At 44.9% G+C, this 21,253-nt stretch overlaps 1 protein-coding gene across 1 annotated transcript in view; it reads left to right on the top strand.

The window, feature by feature from the left end:
* Positions 1–1,235: 1,235 nt before the first annotated feature.
* Positions 1,236–21,253, top strand: part of LOC311100907 (casein kinase I-like) — a 52,699-nt gene continuing 32,681 nt past the window's right edge. The window contains exons 1-2 of the mRNA XM_084141891.1: positions 1,236–1,723; positions 19,564–19,674. Of these exons, the coding sequence (XP_083998017.1) occupies positions 1,648–1,723; positions 19,564–19,674 (187 nt within the window). The 5' untranslated portion in view covers positions 1,236–1,647. The remainder of the gene's footprint in view (positions 1,724–19,563; positions 19,675–21,253) is intronic.

Below are 21,253 nucleotides of genomic sequence, written 5' to 3'. Positions count from 1 at the left end.
TATTGACAGAGAGGGCTGAGAGTTGTTACTAAGAACTAGGAGGAGCAGGAAAACTTACATGTAAATATTTAGTATAGTGTGTACTTTTCCATTGGTGGTGTGAGGGCAGATGAGGGCAGATAAAATCAAATCAAATGTTATTTGTCAAATGCTTCATAAACAACAGGTGTACACTAACAGCGCAATGCTAACTGACGGGCCCTTCTCAACAATACAGAGAGTAAAATAGAGAGATAATATAAAATGAATAACACAAGGAATACATACACAATGAGTAACGATAACTTGGCTATATACACTGGGTACCAGTACCAAGTCGATGTGCAGGGGTACGAGGTAATGGAGGTAGATATGTACATATAGGTAAGGATAAAGTGACTAGGCAACAGGATAGATAATAAACAGTAGCAGCAGCGTATGTGATGAGTCAAAAGAGTTAGTGTAAAAAGTGTCAATGCAGATAGTCCGGGGTAGCTATTTGGTTAACTATTTAACTAACTATTTAGCAGTCTTATGACTTGGGGGTAGAAACTGTTCAGGGTCCTGTTGGTTCCAGACTTGGTGCATCGGTATCGCTTGCCGTGCGCTAGCAGAGAGAAGCGTCTATGACTTGGGTAGCCCTCCATATAGTGCATTACTTTTGACCTAAAGTAGTGCACTATTTAGGGGATAGGGTGCTATTTGGGATACACACACACAGGGATACACACACACAGGGATACACACACAGGGTTTTACAGGCAATCTCCCCGTTTCCCTGTCACCCCATGCCTAAAGACAAATCCTGACTCCCTGATTGATCACTATGTCCTTTTCAATGTTTACAAAGAGGTGAGATTGTTGTTTGGATTATTTATTTTTCTTATTTCTTATGTAGGCCTACTATTACACAATGTCCATACATTTAATAAACATCTAACTATAGATTGATGTGTGTCTCAATATACTGTGTAATTTCATCTAAACATAAAAGCTTGTTGTAGGGATTATTAAACGCAACAAACACACCGTGAACATGACAGTTAGATAATACTCATGCTTGCTTTTACATGTTATGCTGGACAAAGGAAATTGATTCAATCCTGGCTTTTGTTGTTATAGAGTCAAGGCAAGCCCTTCCCAGCCCTGGCTCCCCTCCCCCATGCAAGATATTTGCCATGGCCAGCCGTTGCTAAGGGAAGTGACGACAGCGACGTACTACAGATTGCTGAACGGGGAAAAGTCGCATATCAGCTATATGAAAAAAGACAGACGCGGAGACAGTGCTGAAAGAACATAGAGAAAAATACAAGGGCGACGTCTTCAAAATCCATCTTCATCCTCGGAAAAGCAAGTCGGGATGATATCGAAAATAGCAAGAGCATAAACTACACACGTTAACCTTCAAAACAAACCCAGTATTATGATTTTATGATATTAGGATTGTTTTAAAACGAGAGGTGAAAGAGTTTGTTGGATTGTAGATAGGAACCGTTACTATATCCGGATAGACAGAGACGGGAGGCAGAAAGAAGAGAAAAAAACGTTTAATGAAATTGTTTTGTCTTTATTTTATTTTTATTTTGACTGAAACTTCCTTGGACTTTTGCCTGAAACATTTTTTGTGGATTTTGAGCTAGCGAGCTTGCTTGCTATAAATTGTCAATCATGGAATTGAGAGTGGGAAACCGATACAGACTGGGTAGAAAAATTGGAAGTGGATCATTTGGAGATATTTATTTGGGTGAGTTTCTAATATAAAACAGCTAATGGTATATATTTCCTCACATCTGTTATTTTGCTTTTTATAGCAAGCTTACATGGCATTTACTAGTTGGCTAACTCTCCAATGGTATCAAACGTCAGCTGTTCAGTTTTCGTTTTAGCCAGTTGATTCTAGCTAGCTAAATTCAAATCGGACAATTTGTTCTATCACTTCAATGCTCAGATATATTTGTCAGAATATAACTGAGATACTACACACATCAATTGTTCTTGTTGGTGATAAAACCACCTTCCTTAGGTTATCATAACCACTAGCTAAGCCAGCTGGAAAGGTTTTGAGTCCAATGTTGTCGACCTTTTGTCAAGCCACAGACATACGTTTGGTTGTGTACAAGCCAACCAGGAAGCGGCCTGGCTGTAACAATAGGTTAAGTACCAAAGCTGAATATAATATCTCTAAATGTCAAATTAGACTGACAACTCACCCTCTGCCAGATGCAATGGCTGACTTGACATATTGTATTGACTATTCTCTCAACTCGTTCACCAACGGCTTTATAATACAAGTGTGTAATGCATTTCAGTTGATATCAGTCCCTCTTGATAACGTTAACGCGATGGAACAGCATAGAACACTATTTCACTGAACTGTTGTTCTACTAGCTAGCTACTCTAATCACTATTGACTGTAGTAGCTACTGGTGGTCAGATTGGGCATGTTATGACATGTTATGGTGGATGTTTGTAGTGCATGGATGAAAATGCTGCTGCTCATCCCTAATGACTCTCAGCTGAGATAAAACTGGCCTCAGATCTGTGTGGATGGGGGGGCCATACTTATTATTTGATCATGTCTTATCAACTTGTTAGGGGTTACAAACTGTCCTTGGACTAACCTAGATAACATGATGGATGTTTTCATTGATTATTTTCCTTCATTCAGCTTCAGCTGATTCAGTGGTGGGTGAGATAAAACAAGGTCATGTTTGTGACACAGAGACTGATGCAGGCCTGTGTGTGACTTCCATCAGGGTAGCTTGTGATTAGATTTTAGTCATTTAGCAGACGCTCTTATCCAGAGCGACTTACAGTTAGTGAGTGCATACATTTTCATACTGGCCCCCCGTGGGAAACGAACCCACAACCCTGGCGTTGCAAGCGCCATGCTCTACCAACTGAGCTACAGGGGACCCTGTACAGTGATGAGGGCTTACCTCATATTAGTTTTACCTGCAAACAACAACTGGCCTAGACCTAGTTGGATCACTTGTTACTCGGTACGCAACACCACAAACCAAAGCAAAGTTGCTACGGTGTGCACTAGTGAATATGACCCTGGTTTAATTTAGGCCTCCCAGCCACGTCTTATTGCGCTGAAAGGACTGGATAATTATCTATATATTAATGACGCCACCACCTTGCCCACTGATACGCTTCAGGGCCTATCCAATTCTTTCTGCCCCAGGCTACATGAGGCACTAATGTGTAGGAGGCTAGGGGTCGATTTGGAATACATCCCAAATGGCACCCTTTTCCCTATATAGTGCACTACTTTTGACCAGAGCCCTTAGCTCTATGCTCTATATAGGGAATAGAATAGGGTGCCATTTGAGATGCAACCTTGGAATCAGCCAGCAGTGTAGGAGGCTAGGGGTGGATTTGGAAATCTGTCTGTAGTTTATCGTTGATTGACAGCCAACCTTGCCCGCTATTGTCCTGGAACCAGTGTTGGAGGTGCAGGGGCTCTATTGTCCTGGTGTTGTCCTAGACTAGTGTCTGGTGTGGTCCTCTCTGTCTCTGGTGGAGTGTCAAGATATACAGACCACCACTGTCTTTGAGACTAACTAGACTTGCTGCTGTTAGTTGTCTACAAATGGTTTCCCTCTGTCTTCAGGTTGGGGGTCAGAGGTCAGAACAGGCCTGTATTCACAAGAGTCTCAGTGGCTGTCCTCTGTCTTCAGGTTGGGGGTCAGAACAGGCCCCTATTCACAGGAGTCTGAGTGGCTGTCCTCTGTCTTCAGGTTGGGGGTCAGAGGTCAGAACAGGTCCGTATTCACGTGTCTCAGAGTGGCTGTCTTCAGGTTCAGGGTTGTGTTTGTTAAGGCACAAAGCAAGCATTTGTTATTGGACAGCTACAGATAGAACCTCCCAGTTTTGGTACATTTTCTAACGCTTCGTCCTTCGTGCCAACTGAACAAGACCCATGTTGTGTTGTTTTGCTGGAAACGCTCTGAACTGAACTTCCTCTCCAGCGTGTCTGTCAGGCCTGCTGGTGTCTTGTTACCAACATTACATTGTTAGATAATAAGGCCATATGTGCTCTGATGCAGAACAATGATAACACTGGTGTGTTGGTGTCAGTGACTTTGTCCTGACACAGGGTGCTTCCCAAATCCACATTTAACACTATTCCTTATATAGTGCACACCTTTTGACCACAGCTCTATGGGCCCTGGTCAAAAGTAGTGCACTATGTAGGGAATATAGTGCCGTTTGGGACACTGCCTGTCTCACGTTGCTTCTGAAAGGAGATGAGAGGAAGCCGCTCTAGACTATAGAGAAATACCCCTGGTCTTTAATAAGGGCGTAGGCAGGCTGGCAGCGCACACAGTGAAGTGAGGTACAACCTGTGGCGACGTGACCGATCTCTTTATTGCATGTTTGTACAGTACAGCCCTGTTGGTGGATTAGCTGCTCTCACAGCAACAGCTGTACCTGTGGTGAAGCTAGCCTACATGCTGTTTACCATGTGTTCCTGTCAGATGTGTTTCTAGGTAGAGGTCTGAACTTTACTCCCTCTGGTGTAGCGATGCAAAATTCAGGTAATTTCCCCAAAATTGTCTTATTCCATCATCAGCTTCCAGGAATCTTCCAACTACATGTATATTCAGAATTCTTGACCTGAGTTCTGAAGTTCTCAATTCTCAACCTTGACCTGAGTTCTGAAGTTCTCAATTCTCAACCTTGACCTGAGTTCTGAAGTCCTCATCCTTGACCTCAGTTCTGAAGTTCTCATCCTTGACCTGAGTTCTGAAGTTCTCATCCTTGACCTGAGTTCTGAAGTTCTCATCCTTGACCTGAGTTCTGAAGTTCTCATCCTTGACCTGAGTTCTGAAGTTCTCATCCTTGACCTGAGTTCTGAAGTTCTCAACCTTGACCTGAGTTCTGAAGTCCTCAATTCTCAACCTGAAAGTAAGAAAGAAAATCAAATAGTTTACTCTTCCTTAACAGAATGGAAGACCTGGCCCTAATTCACAGACAACATTCCTTTTCCCTGTGTGTGTGTGTCTCTTTGTGTCCTGTGTGTTGTAACTGACCACTCCACCAAAGCCCCTGTTGATAGATTTATGTGATGTAATGATGTAGCAGGCTGCATCCCAAATGGCACCCTCTTCCCTATGTAGTGCACTACTATTGACCAGGGTCCCTGATCTAAAGTAGTGCACTACACAGGGAATAGGGTTCCATTCACATACATAGAGAAGGGCAGAGTAGAGATGGCCTTGGTGCCAGAGAGGTATTGTTACAGCCAGCTGCTCTTAATGCCCTGTTCAGACACAACTACCTGTTCCATCGCCGATGGCTGAGTCCCAAATGGCACTCTATATGGTCAAAAGCAGTGCACTATTTAGGGAAAAGGGTGCCATTTGGGACGAAGCTAATAAGTATCCTGTTCAATGCTTGTTTTCTATCCTACAACCCCTGTAGCTGTTTGCTTTCATGTGTGGATGGAAGGTGAGTGTGTATGTCTCTGACCGTGTGTGTTGAAGTGATCATCGTTTTGAGCACAGCTGGAATCTCTTAAGGGTCTCGGTAGCGTGCTGTGTTCTGTTCTGTACTGTGTGTTCTGGGCCTGTAAAGGGGTGTGTGTGTTTGTGTGTGTGTTGTCATTGGCAACGAGACATGAGGATGAGGTCAGTGTTTGGCCTGTGATTGGAGAGCTGGGGTGTAGTTAAACAAGGTGAAACGTTCACAACGGTTGTGTCCCAAATGACAGACTATTCCCTATTTAGTGCAATATACTTTTAATAGGGCTCTGGTCAAAAGTAGCACACTACAGTCAGAAGTTTACATACGCTTAGGTTGGAGTCATTCAAACTCGTTTTTCAACCACTCCGCAAATGTCTTGTTAACAAACTGTAGTTTTGGCAAGTTGGTTAGGACATCTACTTTGTGCATGACACAAGTAATTTTTCCAACAATTGTTTACAGACAGATTATTTCACTCATAATTCACTGTATCACAATTCCAGTGGGTCAGAATGTTACATACACTAAGTTGACTGTGCCTTTAAACAGCTTGGAAAATTCCAGAAAATGATGTCATGGCTTTAGAAGCTTCTGATAGGCTAATTGACATCATTTGAGTCAATTGGATGTGTACCTGTGGATGTATTACAAGGCCTACCTTCAAACGCAGTGCCTCTTTGCTTGACATGGGAAAATCAAAAGAAATCAGCCAAGACCTCAGAAAAGAAATTGTAGACCTCCTCAAATCTGGTTCATCCATGGGAGCAATTTCCAAACGCCTGAAGGTACCACGTTCATCTGTACAAACAATAGTACGCAAGTATAAACACCATGGGACCACGCAGCTGTCATACCGCTTAGGAAGGAGACGCGTTCTGTCTCCTAGAGATGAACGTACTTTGGTGCGAAAAGTGCAAATCAATCCCAGAACAACAGCAAAGGACCTTGTGAAGATGCTGGAGGAAACCGGTACAAAAGTATCTATATCCACAGTAAAACGAGTCCTATATCGACATAACCTGAAAGGCCACTCAGCAAGGAAGAAGCCACTGCTCCAAAACCGCCATAAAAAAGCCAGACAGTTGTAACTGCACATGGTGACAAAGATCGTACTTTTTGGAGAAATGTCCTCTGGTCTGATGAAACAAAAATAGAACCATCGTTATGTTTGGAGGAAAAAGGGGGGTGCTTGCAAGCCGAAGAACACCATCCCAACCGTGAAGCACGGGGGTGGCAGCAAGAAGAAATAAAAGCTGAAATAAATCATTCTCTCTACTATTATTCTGACATTTCACATTCTTAAAATAAAGTGGTGATCCTAACTGACCTAAAACTGGGAATCTTTACTAGGATTAAGTGTCAGGAATTGTGAGAAACTGAGTTTGTATTTGGCTAAGGTGTATGTAAACTTCAGACTTCAGCTGTATATAGGGAATAGGGTGCCATTTGGGACATAACCAACATTGCAGCTGTGCAGAAATGTACTACACTGATCGACAAAAAATGACGTTTTTATTCTTTTGAGTTCTCTCTGTATGTGTTGTGGTAAGCCCAAGCACTTTCAAGGAACTGTGTTAAGACAGGCTAGTACGTATGTTCCCCAATAATGAGCCCATCGGCTTGCACTGTATCATTGAACTAGATTGTAACTGTATTAGATAAGGGCTGGCTAAGACCAGGCAGTGAATTAGGGCCAACTAAGCTGCCTGTTGACAAGCAGTTGTTATTATTTGGTGTGGGCTGGCTTGCCAAAAAAAACAACTCTGTCACATTTCTCCCGAGAAACAACAACAAGTGGTCTGGTTCATGAATAAGACTAGGAGTTGTTGGTTTTGTGACAGGTTTACTTTAAATGGGCCAATTTAATGCTGTAATATTTGTCTGTGTCGAAGAATGTTGTCCCAGCCCTAGTGTTGGCAGTAGAGCCCAGTCTATCTGCATGTGTTTTGGCTTTGGCTAGCGTCAACCAATAGAGAGCAGAGAACTCAGCTGGAACACCAACCAATAGAGAGCAGAGAACTCAGCTGGAACACCAACCAATAGAGAGCAGAGAACTCAGCTGGAACACCAACCAATAGAGAGCAGTGAACTCAGCTGGAACACCAACCAATAGAGAGCAGTGAACTCAGCTGGAACACCAACCAATAGAGAGCAGAGAACTCAACTGGAACACCAACCAATAGAGAGCAGAGAACTCAGCTGGAACACCAGTGTTTACAAACTCCTCTGCCAGAAATTCAAACAGTCATCCATCACATCCCTCACTCCTCTCTCATAGTCCCATAATGTGTTGTTAAGAGATCTTTAAAAACGCTGATGCAACATTACCTGGCATCGCTCCAACTCCTAGTCTGTAAATGTACATTGGTGACTCAAGTGTTAGACAAACACACTGTGTTCATCTACTTACAGGACTTAGATTAAGTCGTCCAAGCTCTTCACACCCGGGGAAGCTGACCTGTTGTGCCCCTACTTTGTTTGAGAGCTGGGAATGTGTGTTGAAGCTGGTGGGTGTTTGGCACTTGAGTTCTGCTCTCCAAGGTTTTACGCCAGGTCTGGGATCTGTGTTGGTACATAGCTATGCTTCATGGTGTGTTGTCAAGTACTGTTAGAGGGAGGAGAAATGTAATGTAAACTGAAGGTTTAGTTGACTTTATGTTGTACATGTTTCAACTGCATCTGAGTACGAAATTGTGTCATTTGTATTCATATTATCCAATTGAAGTTTAGCAAAGTTAATCTATCATGCTAATCCTTGACAATAACCCAGTTAAGCAGTTTTTTAGTTTGAACAGTGGCCAAGATTTACAAAACATTGATGCAGTTTTTGAGTGTGTTTGTGTACAAAGTGTTCAATGTTAGGGCATGTGGTGTTTTTACTAGACTAACGTTGGTGTTCCCCTCCCTCTCCCCGCTCTGATAGCATAAGATGGCGTGCTACAGTATAGGCTGGGTTCATTACCCAGCCCTGTGGATCTCTGTGTTCCTGTACGCATGGATGACATGATTGCAAATAGTCTATCCAGCCAACAGCCCTTCTCCCAGCCCCTCGGCCCCCACAGCCCTCTCCCCTACTGAGGCACAGAACAGGGAGAAATAAGCGGGGACAGGGGAGAGACTAGGGGGACGGGGGAGAAATAAGGGCCAGCTGCCTCCAGGCTATAAAGAGAGAGAAAAAGAGGGAGGAGTAGAGAGGCTATTGATCTGGCTAGCTGAAGAAAGCGCTAGTTACTTTCTACACTTCTTGAAATAAGCAACTCAATGTTGAGAAATAAGAGGGGTTTTGTCAGCCAGCCAGCCAGCCAGTTGGTGTAACACTCCTGTCCATCTCACACAGTGAAACATATGGCAGAGGGACATAAAGCTCTCCTCTTTCCCTCTCTTTCCCCCTCTCTACTTTTTCTCCCTCTCTCCTCTTCCCCCTCTCTACTTTTTCTCCCTCTCTCCTCTTTCCCCCTCTCTACTTTTTCACCCTCTCTCCTCTTTCCCCCTCTCTACTTTTTCTCCCTCTCTCCTCTTTCTCCCTCTCTACTTTTTCTCCCTCTCTCCTCTTTCCCCCTCTCTCTACTTTTTCTCCCTCTCTCCTCTTTCCCCCTCTCTCTACTTTTTCTCCCTCTCTCCTCTTTCCCCCTCTCTCTACTTTTTCTCCCTCTCTCCTCATTCCCCCTCTCTCCTTTTTCTCCCTCTCTCCTCTTTCCCCCTCTCTCCTTTTTCTCCCTCTCTCCTCTTTCCCCCTCTCTACTTTTTCACCCTCTCTCCTCTTTCCCCCTCTCTCTACTTTTTCACCCTCTCTCCTCTTTCCCCCTCTCTCTACTTTTTCACCCTCTCTCCTCTTTCCCCCTCTCTACTTTTTCTCCCTCTCTCCTCTTTCCCCCTCTCTACTTTTTCCCCCTCTCTACTTTTTCTCCCTCTCTCCTCTTTCCCCCTCTCTACTTTTTCTCCCTCTCTCCTCTTTCCCCCTCTCTCTACTTTTTCTCCCTCTCTCCTCTTTCCCCCTCTCTCTACTTTTTCTCCCTCTCTCCTTTTTCTCCCTCTCTCCTCTTTCCCCCTCTCTACTTTTTCTCCCTCTTTCCCCCTCTCTACTTTTTCTCCCTCTTTCCCCCTCTCTACTTTTTCTCCCTCTTTCCCCCTCTCTACTTTTTCTCCTCTTTCCCCCTCTCTACTTTTTCTCCTCTTTCCCCCTCTACTTTTCTCCTCTTTCCCCCTCTCTACTTTTTCTCCTCTTTCCCCCCCTCTACTTTTTCCCCCTCTCTCTACTTTTTCTCCCTCTCTCCTCTTTCCCCCCTCTCTACTTTTTCTCCCTCTCTCCTCTTTCCCCCTCTCTCTACTTTTTCTCCCTCTCTCCTCTTTCCCCCTCTCTCCTCTTTCCCCCTCTCTACTTTTTCTCCCTCTTTCTCCCTCTCTCCTCTTTCCCCCTCTCTCTACTTTTTCTCCCTCTCTCCTCTTTCCCCCCTCTCTACTTTTTCCCCCTCTCTCCTCTTTCCCCCCTCTCTCTACTTTTCCCCCTCTCTCCTCTTTCCCCCCTCTCTCTACTTTTTCCCCCTCTCTCCTCTTTCCCCCCTCTCTCCTTTTTCCCCCTCTCTCCTCTTTCCCCCTCTCTCTACTTTTTCTCCCTCTCTCCTCTTTCCCCCTCTCTCTACTTTTTCTCCCTCTCTCCTCTTTCCCCCTCTCTCTACTTTTTCTCCCTCTCTCCTCTTTCCCCCTCTCTCTACTTTTTCTCCCTCTCTCCTCTTTCCCCCTCTCTCTACTTTTTCTCCCTCTCTCCTCTTTCCCCCTCTCTCTCCTCTTTCCCCCCTCTCTCTACTTATTCTCCCTCTCTCCTTTCTTTCCCCCGCTCTCTTCTCTTCTCAGCTCTCCCATCTATCCTTCTTTCCTTCGCTCCTCTTTTTTCCAGCTCACTCCCTTTAATATAAAGTCAGCCAAGCCAAGCAGGTACCCATCATATTACACACCACCACCACAGCATGACTCAAGCCAAGCAGGAACCCATCATATTACACACCACCACCACCACAGCCACACAGACCAGGACTGCATCCCAAATGGGACCCTGTTCCCTGTATAGACCACTACTTGACCAGGGCCCTGGTCAAAAGTAGATCTCTATTAAGGCAATAGGGTGCCATTTGGGACCAGTCAGGTCCAACCCAGAACAACCACAGTCAGCCAGTCAGGTCCAACCCAGAACAACCCCAGTCAACCAGTCAGGTCCAACCCAGAACAACCCCAGTTAACCAGTCAGGTCCAACCCAGAACAACCCCAGTCAACCAGTCAGGTCCAACCCAGAACAATGCCAGTCAGGTCCAACCCAGAACAACGCCAGTCAGCTCCAACCCAGAACAACGCCAGTCAGCTCCAACCCAGAACAACGCCAGTCAGCTCCAACCCAGAACAACGCCAGTCCGCCAGTCAGCTCCAACCCAGAACAACGCCAGTCAGCTCCAACCCAGAACAACGCCAGTCAGCTCCAACCCAGAACAAACACAGTCAGCCAGTCAGCTCCAACCCAGAACAAACACAGTCAGCCAGTCAGCTCCAACCCAGAACAACGCTAGTCAGCTCCAACCCAGAACAACCCCAGTCAACCAGTCAGGTCCAACCCAGAACAACCCCAGTCAGCCAGTCAGGTCCAACCCAGAACAACCCCAGTCAGGTCCAACCCAGAACAACCCCAGTCAGCCAGTCAGGTCCAACCCAGAACAACCCCAGTCAGCCAGTCAGGTCCAACCCAGAACAACCCCAGTCAGCCAGTCAGGTCCAACCCAGAACAACCCCAGTCAGCCAGTCAGGTCCAACCCAGAACAACCCCAGTCAGCCAGTCAGGTCCAACCCAGAACAACCCCAGTCAGCCAGTCAGGTCCAACCCCCCCCCAGAAGAGAAAAACAATAAACTACACTTTTCATTTTGGGAACAAAAATCATGCAGGTTCAGATGATGTTTCTGTGAGAGGGGAGGTGATGGTTGCCTAGCCTTTGTCTAGTTAGTATTCTTCCTGACTGATCTGGGGATTGGCTTTGTCTAGTTAGTATTCTTCCTGACTGATCTGAGGACTGGCTTTGTCTAGTTAGTATTCATCCTGACTGATCTGGGGACTGGCTTTGTCTAGTTAGTATTCTTCCTGTCTGATCTGGGGACTGGCTTTGTCTAGTTAGTATTCTTCCTGACAGAGTCCTGTGACACTTATGGGGGTCGTAGAGCAAAACGGAGAACACCACCGTGTTCCTGAGAGTCTCATAATAGTTTGTAGGCCAAACCGTTCGGACGCTACAGACGTTTTAGTGAAAATACAGATTTTCAGGATCTCTCATGGTCTGACAAACACCGCTGTAGCCCGGCCACCTTCCACCGCGGATGCGGAAGGCTCACATAGGCGGATGCAGTGGATTGAGACGCAGACAATACAACAAACCTGATATCTCTAGCTTAACCTGACGGATTTTGATGGATTTTTTTTTGTATAGGTGGTTTGAGCCCTGAATGCTGATTGGCTGAAAGCCGTCTTATATCACACCATATACCACGGGTATGACAAAACATGTATTTTTACTGCTAATTGTGTTGGTAACCAGTTTCTAATAGCAATAAAGCACCTCTGGGGTTTGTGGTATATGGCAAATATACCACGGCTAATGGCTTTATCCAGGCACTCCGCGTTGCGTCTTGCCTAAGAATAGCCCTTAGCCGTGATATATTGGCTATATACCACACCTCCTCGGGCCTTATTGCTTAAATAGGTCAGGTTGTAGCTAGTTCCTGGTTCGATTCCTGAAGGGATGTCTGAGCATGTCTACACACACACCCTTGCAGTGTGAGTAGGAGGGGAGCATCCCCTGCTGAATGTGTCCAGAAGAATCACATTCCTGTTAAGATAACACACACCCTGACCGGCTCCCCTAAAACGGTGTCTCACGTTCACTTCATGCCTACAGAATCCCCAGCCTTTCTTCTTTATGAGTTAGAGGAAAAGGAGAGAGTTGTTCTTGTTCTGTTGTTGCATATTTCTGTGTTTTACAAGCATGGTTGGCCACAGGGCAGGCCTGTTCGTGTAGACGCAGAGTGAAAGCTGTGTAGGTTATATGAAAAAAGACTAGCTGTCCTAGTTATTTTTTTTCTAGGCGTTGTGTTTAGAGAGAGAGAGAGAGAGCGAGGGAGCATCTAACTTCCTAGTTTTTCTTGTTGATGAGTTGGTGGCTTGTTTCTATTTGCTGTTGCATGTTTGTGCGTTTCCCAACCTAAACTTGATAATTGGCCTGTTCATATATACACACTACACAGACTGAATGCTCTGTATACGATAAGAGCAGCCCAGCGGTCGTTGAGCTTGTTGTTCAGGCGTGTTTCTGAGGCGAGGGAGAGAGGGCTGTTGCTCTGCAGCCAGAGCCTGAACCTAGCTAGCCTCGCCTGATGTGAATAGGGGAGATCTGAACGTCTAGACATGCACCGTCACAACCATTATGCTAATATGCTGTGAACCGAGAGAGAGAGTGTGAGTCCTTTCTCCTTTTCATAGCGACGCTAAAGGCAGTGTTGTCTGACTTTGTGTGTTTATAGTTTTGTGCGTAGCTTCAGAACGTGTGTGATCATTGCCTGAGTGCAGCAGAGTGTGACAAGCTATTCAGTGGTGTATGTGTGTGTCCCACCCCTGAACAATAGAGGAGCTCCATTTAGATGGAAATGGGCTGGTGGTATGTCCAACGGAGCGTTGAGACACCATGATGCATACCCACAAACCCCTGCAGCCCTCCCCATGAATCCCACTGACGTTTGTGTGTGTGTTATGAAGGGGGTAGGGGTTAAGGTAGGGTACATTTGAGTAGGCCTATGTTATGTAGTGGGAATACTTTGTCATTGTCGAGTTGGACATAGTTCAATCTATGCTAGTCTATACTAGCAGTGTTGCTAACTAACCCACATTGACCATTAACCCTTCATGTCTATACTAGCAGTATTGCTAACTAACCCACATTAACCATTAACCCTTCATGTCTAGACTAGCAGTGTTGCTAACTAACCCACATTGACCATTAACCCTTCATGTCTATACTAGCAGTATTGCTAACTAACCCACATTAACCATTAACCCTTCATGTCTAGACTAGCAGTGTTGCTAACTAACCCACATTGACCATTAACCCTTCATGTCTAGACTAGCATTATTGCTAATCGATCATGGTTATTTACTGGATGGGGGAGTGATTTTAAGGGTTACACACATATAGGAGTCAATGAGGGGCAGCTAGCTAGTGACTCGTGCGCTAAACAAAGCCGTTTAGACACACTACACATCTCTCTGTAGGACAGACACACACAGAAACAGAAACAAACACACACAGACACAGCCGTAAATGCATTAGGGAGGTGAGGGGAAAGGTTGGGTTAGTTACATAAAGTGTATAGAGTTTCTGTTATACCCCTACCAGAGGAACTAGTCCCATTTACACAGGCCATACCAGGAGGATCCTGACCTCTGATCTGTCCATAACATTACACAGGCCATACCAGGAGGATCCTGACCTCTGATCTGTCCATAACATTACACAGGCCATACCAGGAGGATCCTGACCTCTGATCTGTCCATAACATTACACAGGCCATACCAGGAGGATACTGATCTCTGACCTGGCCATAACATTACACAGGCCATACCAGGAGGATACTGATTTGTCCATAACATTACATAGGTCATACCAGGAGGATCCTGACCTCTGATCTGTCCATAACATTACACAGGCCGCAGCAGGAGGATCCTGACCTCTGATCTGTCCATAACATATTACACTGGCCATACCAGGATACTGATCTCTGATCTGTCCATAACATAACGTTACACAGGCCATACCAGGAGGATCCTGATCTCTGATCGGTCCATAACATTACACAGGCCATACCAGGAAGATACTGATCTGTCCATAACATTACATAGGTCATACCAGGAGGATCCTGACCTCTGATCTGTCCATAACATATTACACAGGCCATACCAGGATACTGATCTCTGATCTGTCCATAACATAACATTACACAGGCCATACCAGGAGGATTCTGATCTGTCCATAACATAACATTACACAGGCCATACGAGGAGGATCCTGACCTCTGATCTGTCCATAACATAACACAGGCCATACCAGGAGGATCCTGATCTCTGATCTGTCTGTAACATAACATTACACAGGCCATACCAGGAGGATCCTGATCTCTGATCTGTCCCTGAGATAACATTACACAGGCCATACCAGGAGGATCCTGATCTCTGATCTGTCCGTAACATAACATAACATAACATAACACAGGCCATACCAGCAGGATCCTGATCTCTGATCTGTCCGTAACATAACATTATACAGGCCATGCCAGGAGGATCCTGATCTCTGATCTGTCCATAACGTAACGTTACACAGGCCATACCAGGAGGATCCTGATCTCTGATCTGTCCTTGAGGTAACACAACTTGTTTTTGGAGCTGGGCCTCTCTCTGCACCTGTGTTCAGAAAATGACCACGGATTGATTTCCTTATAATGCTGATGTACTTGTAGATGTGTATCAATATTTGAGTCATTTAGAAGGTCATTCATCTTAAGGTTAGTATGAAGAAACAATCCCCTATAGTATGATGGGAGAAGGAAAGCCCTCTGTTTATAATTCAGTCAGGAAAATCAGCTGAATTATTGACACAAGTGAGTCTTGGCCAACCACAGCATTCTAGCATGGCCTCATGGGCCACTGGGATTGGACCAGGGGGAGGGACCTCCACTGGGATTGGACCAGGGTAGGGGGAGGGACCTCCAGTGCCACTGGGATTGGACCAGGGTAGGGGGAGGGACCTCCACTGGTATTGGACCAAGGTAAGGGGACGGACCTCCAGTGGGATTGGACCAGGATAGGGGGAGGGAGCTCCAGTGGGATTGGACCGAGGGTAGGGTGAGGGAGGTATTCTCTATTACAAACCATTTTAATTTGTAGTGTTGATGTTGTAGCACCTGGGGCTATAACACACTACACACACAGTGTTATTCTTTGAAATGGCAGCGCTTTATAATTGCGTTCCTTGCCTCATAATTTACTATGTCCCAGTTTTGGAGGGTGATTTGCATAAAGGGCTACCTCTTTCTGCTCTCATTTAAATACCCCCTCCCTCACCCATCATTATATTGAGTATGGAGTGGGGGTTACACCAGGGTTGTGTTCATTAGGACTCCCCATTTGTATAACTGCTTAGACAGTACCTCTCCATTTCTCTCTGTTTCTGACCTTTTTCTTTAGTTTGGTGCTTATGAACAAGACCCACGGATGTTGGTGATGAATGGGTCGAGAATAGAGATTTTGTTGGATGCTTGAGATCCAGCGGCAGGTAGCTTAGTGGGTAAGAGCGTTGTGCCAGTAACCGAAAGGTCGCTGGTTCTAATCCCCGAGCCGACTAGGTGAAAAATCTGTCTGTGCCCTTAAGCAAGGCACTTAACCCTAATTGCTCCTGTAAGTCGCTCTGGATAAGAGCGTCTGCTAAATGACTAAAATGTAAAATGTAAATGTAAATGGTGTTGTCACCAATCTGTCCATGAACAGTAGGAAGGATGAGCGCTGAGAAGCAGTGTTATTGTATTGTGACAGAGGTTGGTTATTTAGGGAATGCTGTCATGGACCACCCATACACAAAAATGTATGCACACATGACTAAGTCGCTTTGGATAAAAGCGTCTGCTAAATGGCATATTATTTATTATTTATTATTTATAACACAAGTGGGTAATGATGTATACTGAGGGATGCCAGAAGACAGGAAGCAGGGGAGAAACGGGGACAGAGAGTTATAGAGAGACGGGGGAAAGAGGGATAGAGAGTTATAGAGAGACGGGGGACAGAGTTATAGAGAGACGGGGGACAGAGTTATAGAGAGACGGGGGACAGAGTTATAGAGAGACGGGGGACAGAGTTATAGAGAGACTGGGGACAGAGTTATAGAGAGACGGGGGAAAGAGGGACAGAGTTATAGAGAGACGGGGGAAAGAGGGACAGAGTTATAGAGAGACGGGGGACAGAGTTATAGAGAGACGGGGGAAAGAGGGACAGTTATAGAGAGACGGGGGACAGAGTTATAGAGAGACGGGGGACAGAGTTATAGAGAGACGGGGGACAGAGTTATAGAGAGACGGGGGACAGAGTTATAGAGAGACGGGGGACAGAGTTATAGAGAGACGGGGGAAAGAGGGATAGAGAGTTATAGAGAGACGGGGGACAGAGGGACAGTTGGAGAGAGATGGGGGAAAGAGGGACGGAGTTATAGAGACGGGGGAAAGAGGGACAGAGTTATATAGAGACGGGGAAAGAGGGACAGAGAGTTATAGAGAGACGGGGGAAAGAGGGACAGTTAGAGAGAGATGGGAGAAGGAGGGACAGAGTTATAGAGAGACGGGGGAAAGAGAGACAGTTGGAGAGAGATGGGGAAAGAGGGACGGAGTTATAGAGACGGGGGAAAGAGGGACAGAGTTATATAGAGACGGGGAAAGAGGGACAGAGAGAGACGGGGGAAAGAGGGACAGAGGGACAGAGAGTTATAGAGAGACGGGGGAAAGAGGGACAGTTAGAGAGAGATGGGAGAAGGAGGGACAGAGTTATAGAGAGACGGGGGAAAGAGAGACAGTTGGAGAGAGATGGGAGAAGGAGGGACAGAGTTATAGAGAGACGGGGGAAAGAGACAGTTGGAGAGAGATGGGGGAAAGAGGGACGGAGTTATAGAGACGGGGGAAAGAGGGACAGAGTTATAGAGAGACTGGGGAAAGCGGGACAGAGAGAGGGACAGAGACACCGTCGTCCCGATGGTGGGAAGGCAGGCGACAAGCTTAGGTCCAAAATAAGCCCATAGAAACGCATTGGGCTTATTTTGGACCGATTTTGGCGAGTGAAACCTCTCGCTTCTTCTCTTACTCTACGGTTTACACACACACCAAGCCCCTCCCCCTACCACTCACAACAACAAAGATGAGCGATCACTTCTTCCTCTGACAAGCGGTTTCAACTCGCTATTTGCATTTGAGGTTTGGTCCAACAGAATCGGTCATATGGACACTGGAAACACATTGAGACATTTATTTTACTGTAATAGAGGAGAAGTTAACCTTTCTAACCATACCCTGTATATGTTTCAACTCCTCAGATTTAGAGCAGAGCAGTCAATACTAAAACGGATGTACCAATGAAACATTTTCTGGAAAATTAATGCCCAGTTTGTCTCGCGCGCATTACGGTTCCACGTATCGCTAGTAGCATTTTAGTCAAATAAAAACTGTTATACTAGCTGTTTTAGTCTGTGTTTTATAAACGTGCAATAAGCAAAAACAATTATATAAGGAATTGCCAACTCATTCTGAGAAATAAGGTAGGCCACTTGATTTCAACATCTGAACAAAGTGAACAGGCTAGCATGCTGTTCAAACAGCTGGAGAAGGACAGGAGGGTGTGTTCATAACAATTCAACAGTTTTGCCCTGTTAAGCTAGCAAATAGATCCAAGTTGGCTAAACTTGAAATGTAAGTATTAGCTGTCTACTTACTAGCACGTGGGCTTGTGCTTGAGAGATTGTTTATGAGACCTGTGTTAATTTTCTATAATGCCTGCTACAATTATGCATGGGTTCTGGTTACGTTTGTACATTTTTATAGACCGACCCGAAAGCCAGATCAGTGATTATTGCAAAAAAAGCAGGTAAAACTATTTAATTTAGCGGTTAAGAGCTTTGTGCCAGTAACCGAAAGGGAATCCCCGAGCCGGGGTAAAATAAAATAAATATGTCGATGTGCCCTTGAGCAAGGCACTTAACCCTAATTACTCCTGTAAGTCGTTCTGGATAAGAGCATCTGCTAAATGACTAAAATGTGTTATGGTTGTGGAAGGCATATATTCAGCCTAGGTATAATTTCACAAGCCCTGAATTCATTAGATTATTGCTGGCTGTTTTAAATGCAGTGCATTTGACCTTTAATTGTACAACAAAGCTTATTTAGAGAAAACATTATTTTTAAAGATATATATATATATCGTGAATTGCTCATAAGTTTGAAAAAATCGAGATATGAGTTTTAGGCCATATCGCCCAGCCTTATGATCCTGTGGTGTGGACGTATGAGTGAGCCTATGATCCTGTGGTGTGGACGTATGAGTGAGCCTATGATCCTGTGGTGTAGACGTATGAGTGAGCCTATGAGGCCTATGATCCTGTGGTGTGGACGTATGAGTGAGCCTATGATCCTGTGGTGTGGACGTATGAGTGAGCCTATGAGGCCTATGATCCTGTGGTGTGGACGTATGAGTGAGCCTATGAGGCCTATGATCCTGTGGTGTGGACGTATGAGTGAGTGTTAGATTAATTTGTATTTTAAGAATAATGACTAAAGGATTTCACCCCAAATACAGTATAAATGTTAGAATTATCATGTAGTGTCAACCCACTAACAGAGGGGGCGGTACTAAACATTCAAGGGTGAAGGGGAAGGCGGAAACTGTTTAGAAAAGCCACCTAAAGGTGGGAGGAGTCAAGTTCAGGAGGTATAAAACTGTATGTGTTTTTGGCGCCAGAGCTCTCCATGAATAAAAATATAAAAAATCCTTCTTCGTGGTTATGGACCTTGAATCATTTATGATTAAAACCAGAGCCTTACAACCTCTGGTAATGATTCAAGCGTAGGTTGAATTAGAGATAGAAATTCACATGACAGTGAGCCTATGATCCTGTGGTGTAGACGTATGAGTGAGCCTATGAGGCCTATGATCCTGTAGTGTGGACGTATGAGTGAGCCTATGATCCTGTGGTGTGGACGTATGAGTGAGCCTATGAGGCCTATGATCCTGTGGTGTGGATGTATGAGTGAGCCTATGATCCTGTGGTGTGGACGTATGAGTGAGCCTATGAGACCTATGATCCTGTGCGTGTAATTCGGCTACAACATCTGGTCTGTGAATATTTCCGTTTCGTGATGTGTGGTGGAGTTTTAGTGCAAGACTTGTTCGGTAACAAATCCGGTTTCTTTAACGAATCCTGCAAGCTTTTTAAGATATTCAATGAAGAAGTTGACCAATTCTGAATGTTAATATCTAATCTGTGTCTCTCTCTAGGTACTGATATCTCCGTAGGAGAGGAGGTGGCCATCAAGCTAGAATGTGTGAAGACCAAGCACCCACAGCTTCACATCGAGAGCAAGATATACAAGATGATGCAGGGAGGAGGTACGACACTACACCATACATCTGGCCTAGTGATCATCCTACCAGCTCTTATCTAGATCACTGTAACTGGCCTAGTGGTCATCCTACCAGCTCTTATCTATATCACTCCTGTAACTGATGTATTGGTTATCCTACCAGCTCTTATCTACAGTGGGGAGAACAAGTATTTGATACACTGCTGATTTTGCAGGTTTTCCTACTTACAAAGCATGTAGAGGTTTGTAATTTTTATCATAGGTACGCTTCAACTGTGAGAGACGGAATCTAAAACAAAAATCCAGAAAATCACATTGTATGATTTTTAAGTAATTCATTTGCATTTTATTACACTGCTGATTTTGCAGGTTTTCCTACTTACAAAGCATGTAGAGGTTTGTAATTTTTATCATAGGTACGCTTCAACTGTGAGAGACGGAATCTAAAACAAAAATCCAGAAAATCACATTGTATGATTTTTAAGTAATTCATTTGCATTTTATTGCATGACATAAGTATTTGATCACCTACCAACCAGTAAGAATTCCGGCTCTCACAGACCTGTTAGTTTTTCTTTAAGAAGCCCTCCTGTTCTCCACTCATTTACCGTATTAACTGCACCTGTTTGAACTCGTTACCTACAGTGGGGAAAAAAAGTATTTAGTCAGCCACCAATTGTGCAAGTTCTCCCACTTAAAAAGATGAGAGGCCTGTAATTTTCATCATAGGTACACGTCAACAATGACAGACAAAATGAGAAAATAAATCCAGAAAATCACATTGTAGGATTTTTAATGAATTTATTTGCAAATTATGGTGGAAAATAAGTATTTGGTCAATAACAAAAGTTTCTCAATACTTTGTTATATACCCTTTGTTGGCAATGACACAGGTCAAACGTTTTCTGTAAGTCTTCACAAGGTTTTCACACACTGTTGCTGGTATTTTGGCCCATTCCTCCATGCAGATCTCCTCTAGAGCAGTGATGTTTTGGGGCTGTCGCTGGGCAACACGGACTTTCAACTCCCTCCAAAGATTTTCTATGGGGTTGAGATCTGGAGACTGGCTAGGCCACTCCAGGACCTTGAAATGCTTCTTACGAAGCCACTCCTTCGTTGCCCGGGCGGTGTGTTTGGGATCATTGTCATGCTGAGAGACCCAGCCACGTTTCATCTTCAATGCCCTTGCTGATGGAAGGAGGTTTTCACTCAAAATCTCACGATACATGGCCCCATTCATTCTTTCCTTTACACGGATCAGTCGTCCTGGTCCCTTTGCAGAAGAACAGCCCCAAAGCATGATGTTTCCACCCCCATGCTTCACAGTAGGTATGGTGTTCTTTGGATGCAACTCAGCATTCTTTGTCCTCCAAACACGACGAGTTGAGTTTTTACCAAAATGTTCTATTTTGGTTTCATCTGACCATATGACATTCTCCCAATCCTCTTCTGGATCATCCAAATGCACTCTAGCAAACTTCAGACGGGCCTGGACATGTACTGGCTTAAGCAGGGGGACACGTCTGGCACTGCAGGATTTGAGTCCCTGGCGGCGTAGTGTGTTACTGGTGGTAGGCTTTGTTACTTTGGTCCCAGCTCTCTGC

This window comes from Coregonus lavaretus, assembly GCF_964263955.1.
Source record: "Coregonus lavaretus genome assembly, chromosome: 2".
In the NCBI taxonomy this organism is placed as follows: domain Eukaryota; kingdom Metazoa; phylum Chordata; class Actinopteri; order Salmoniformes; family Salmonidae; genus Coregonus; species Coregonus lavaretus.
This window is presented reverse-complemented; position numbering and strand designations above follow the sequence as displayed.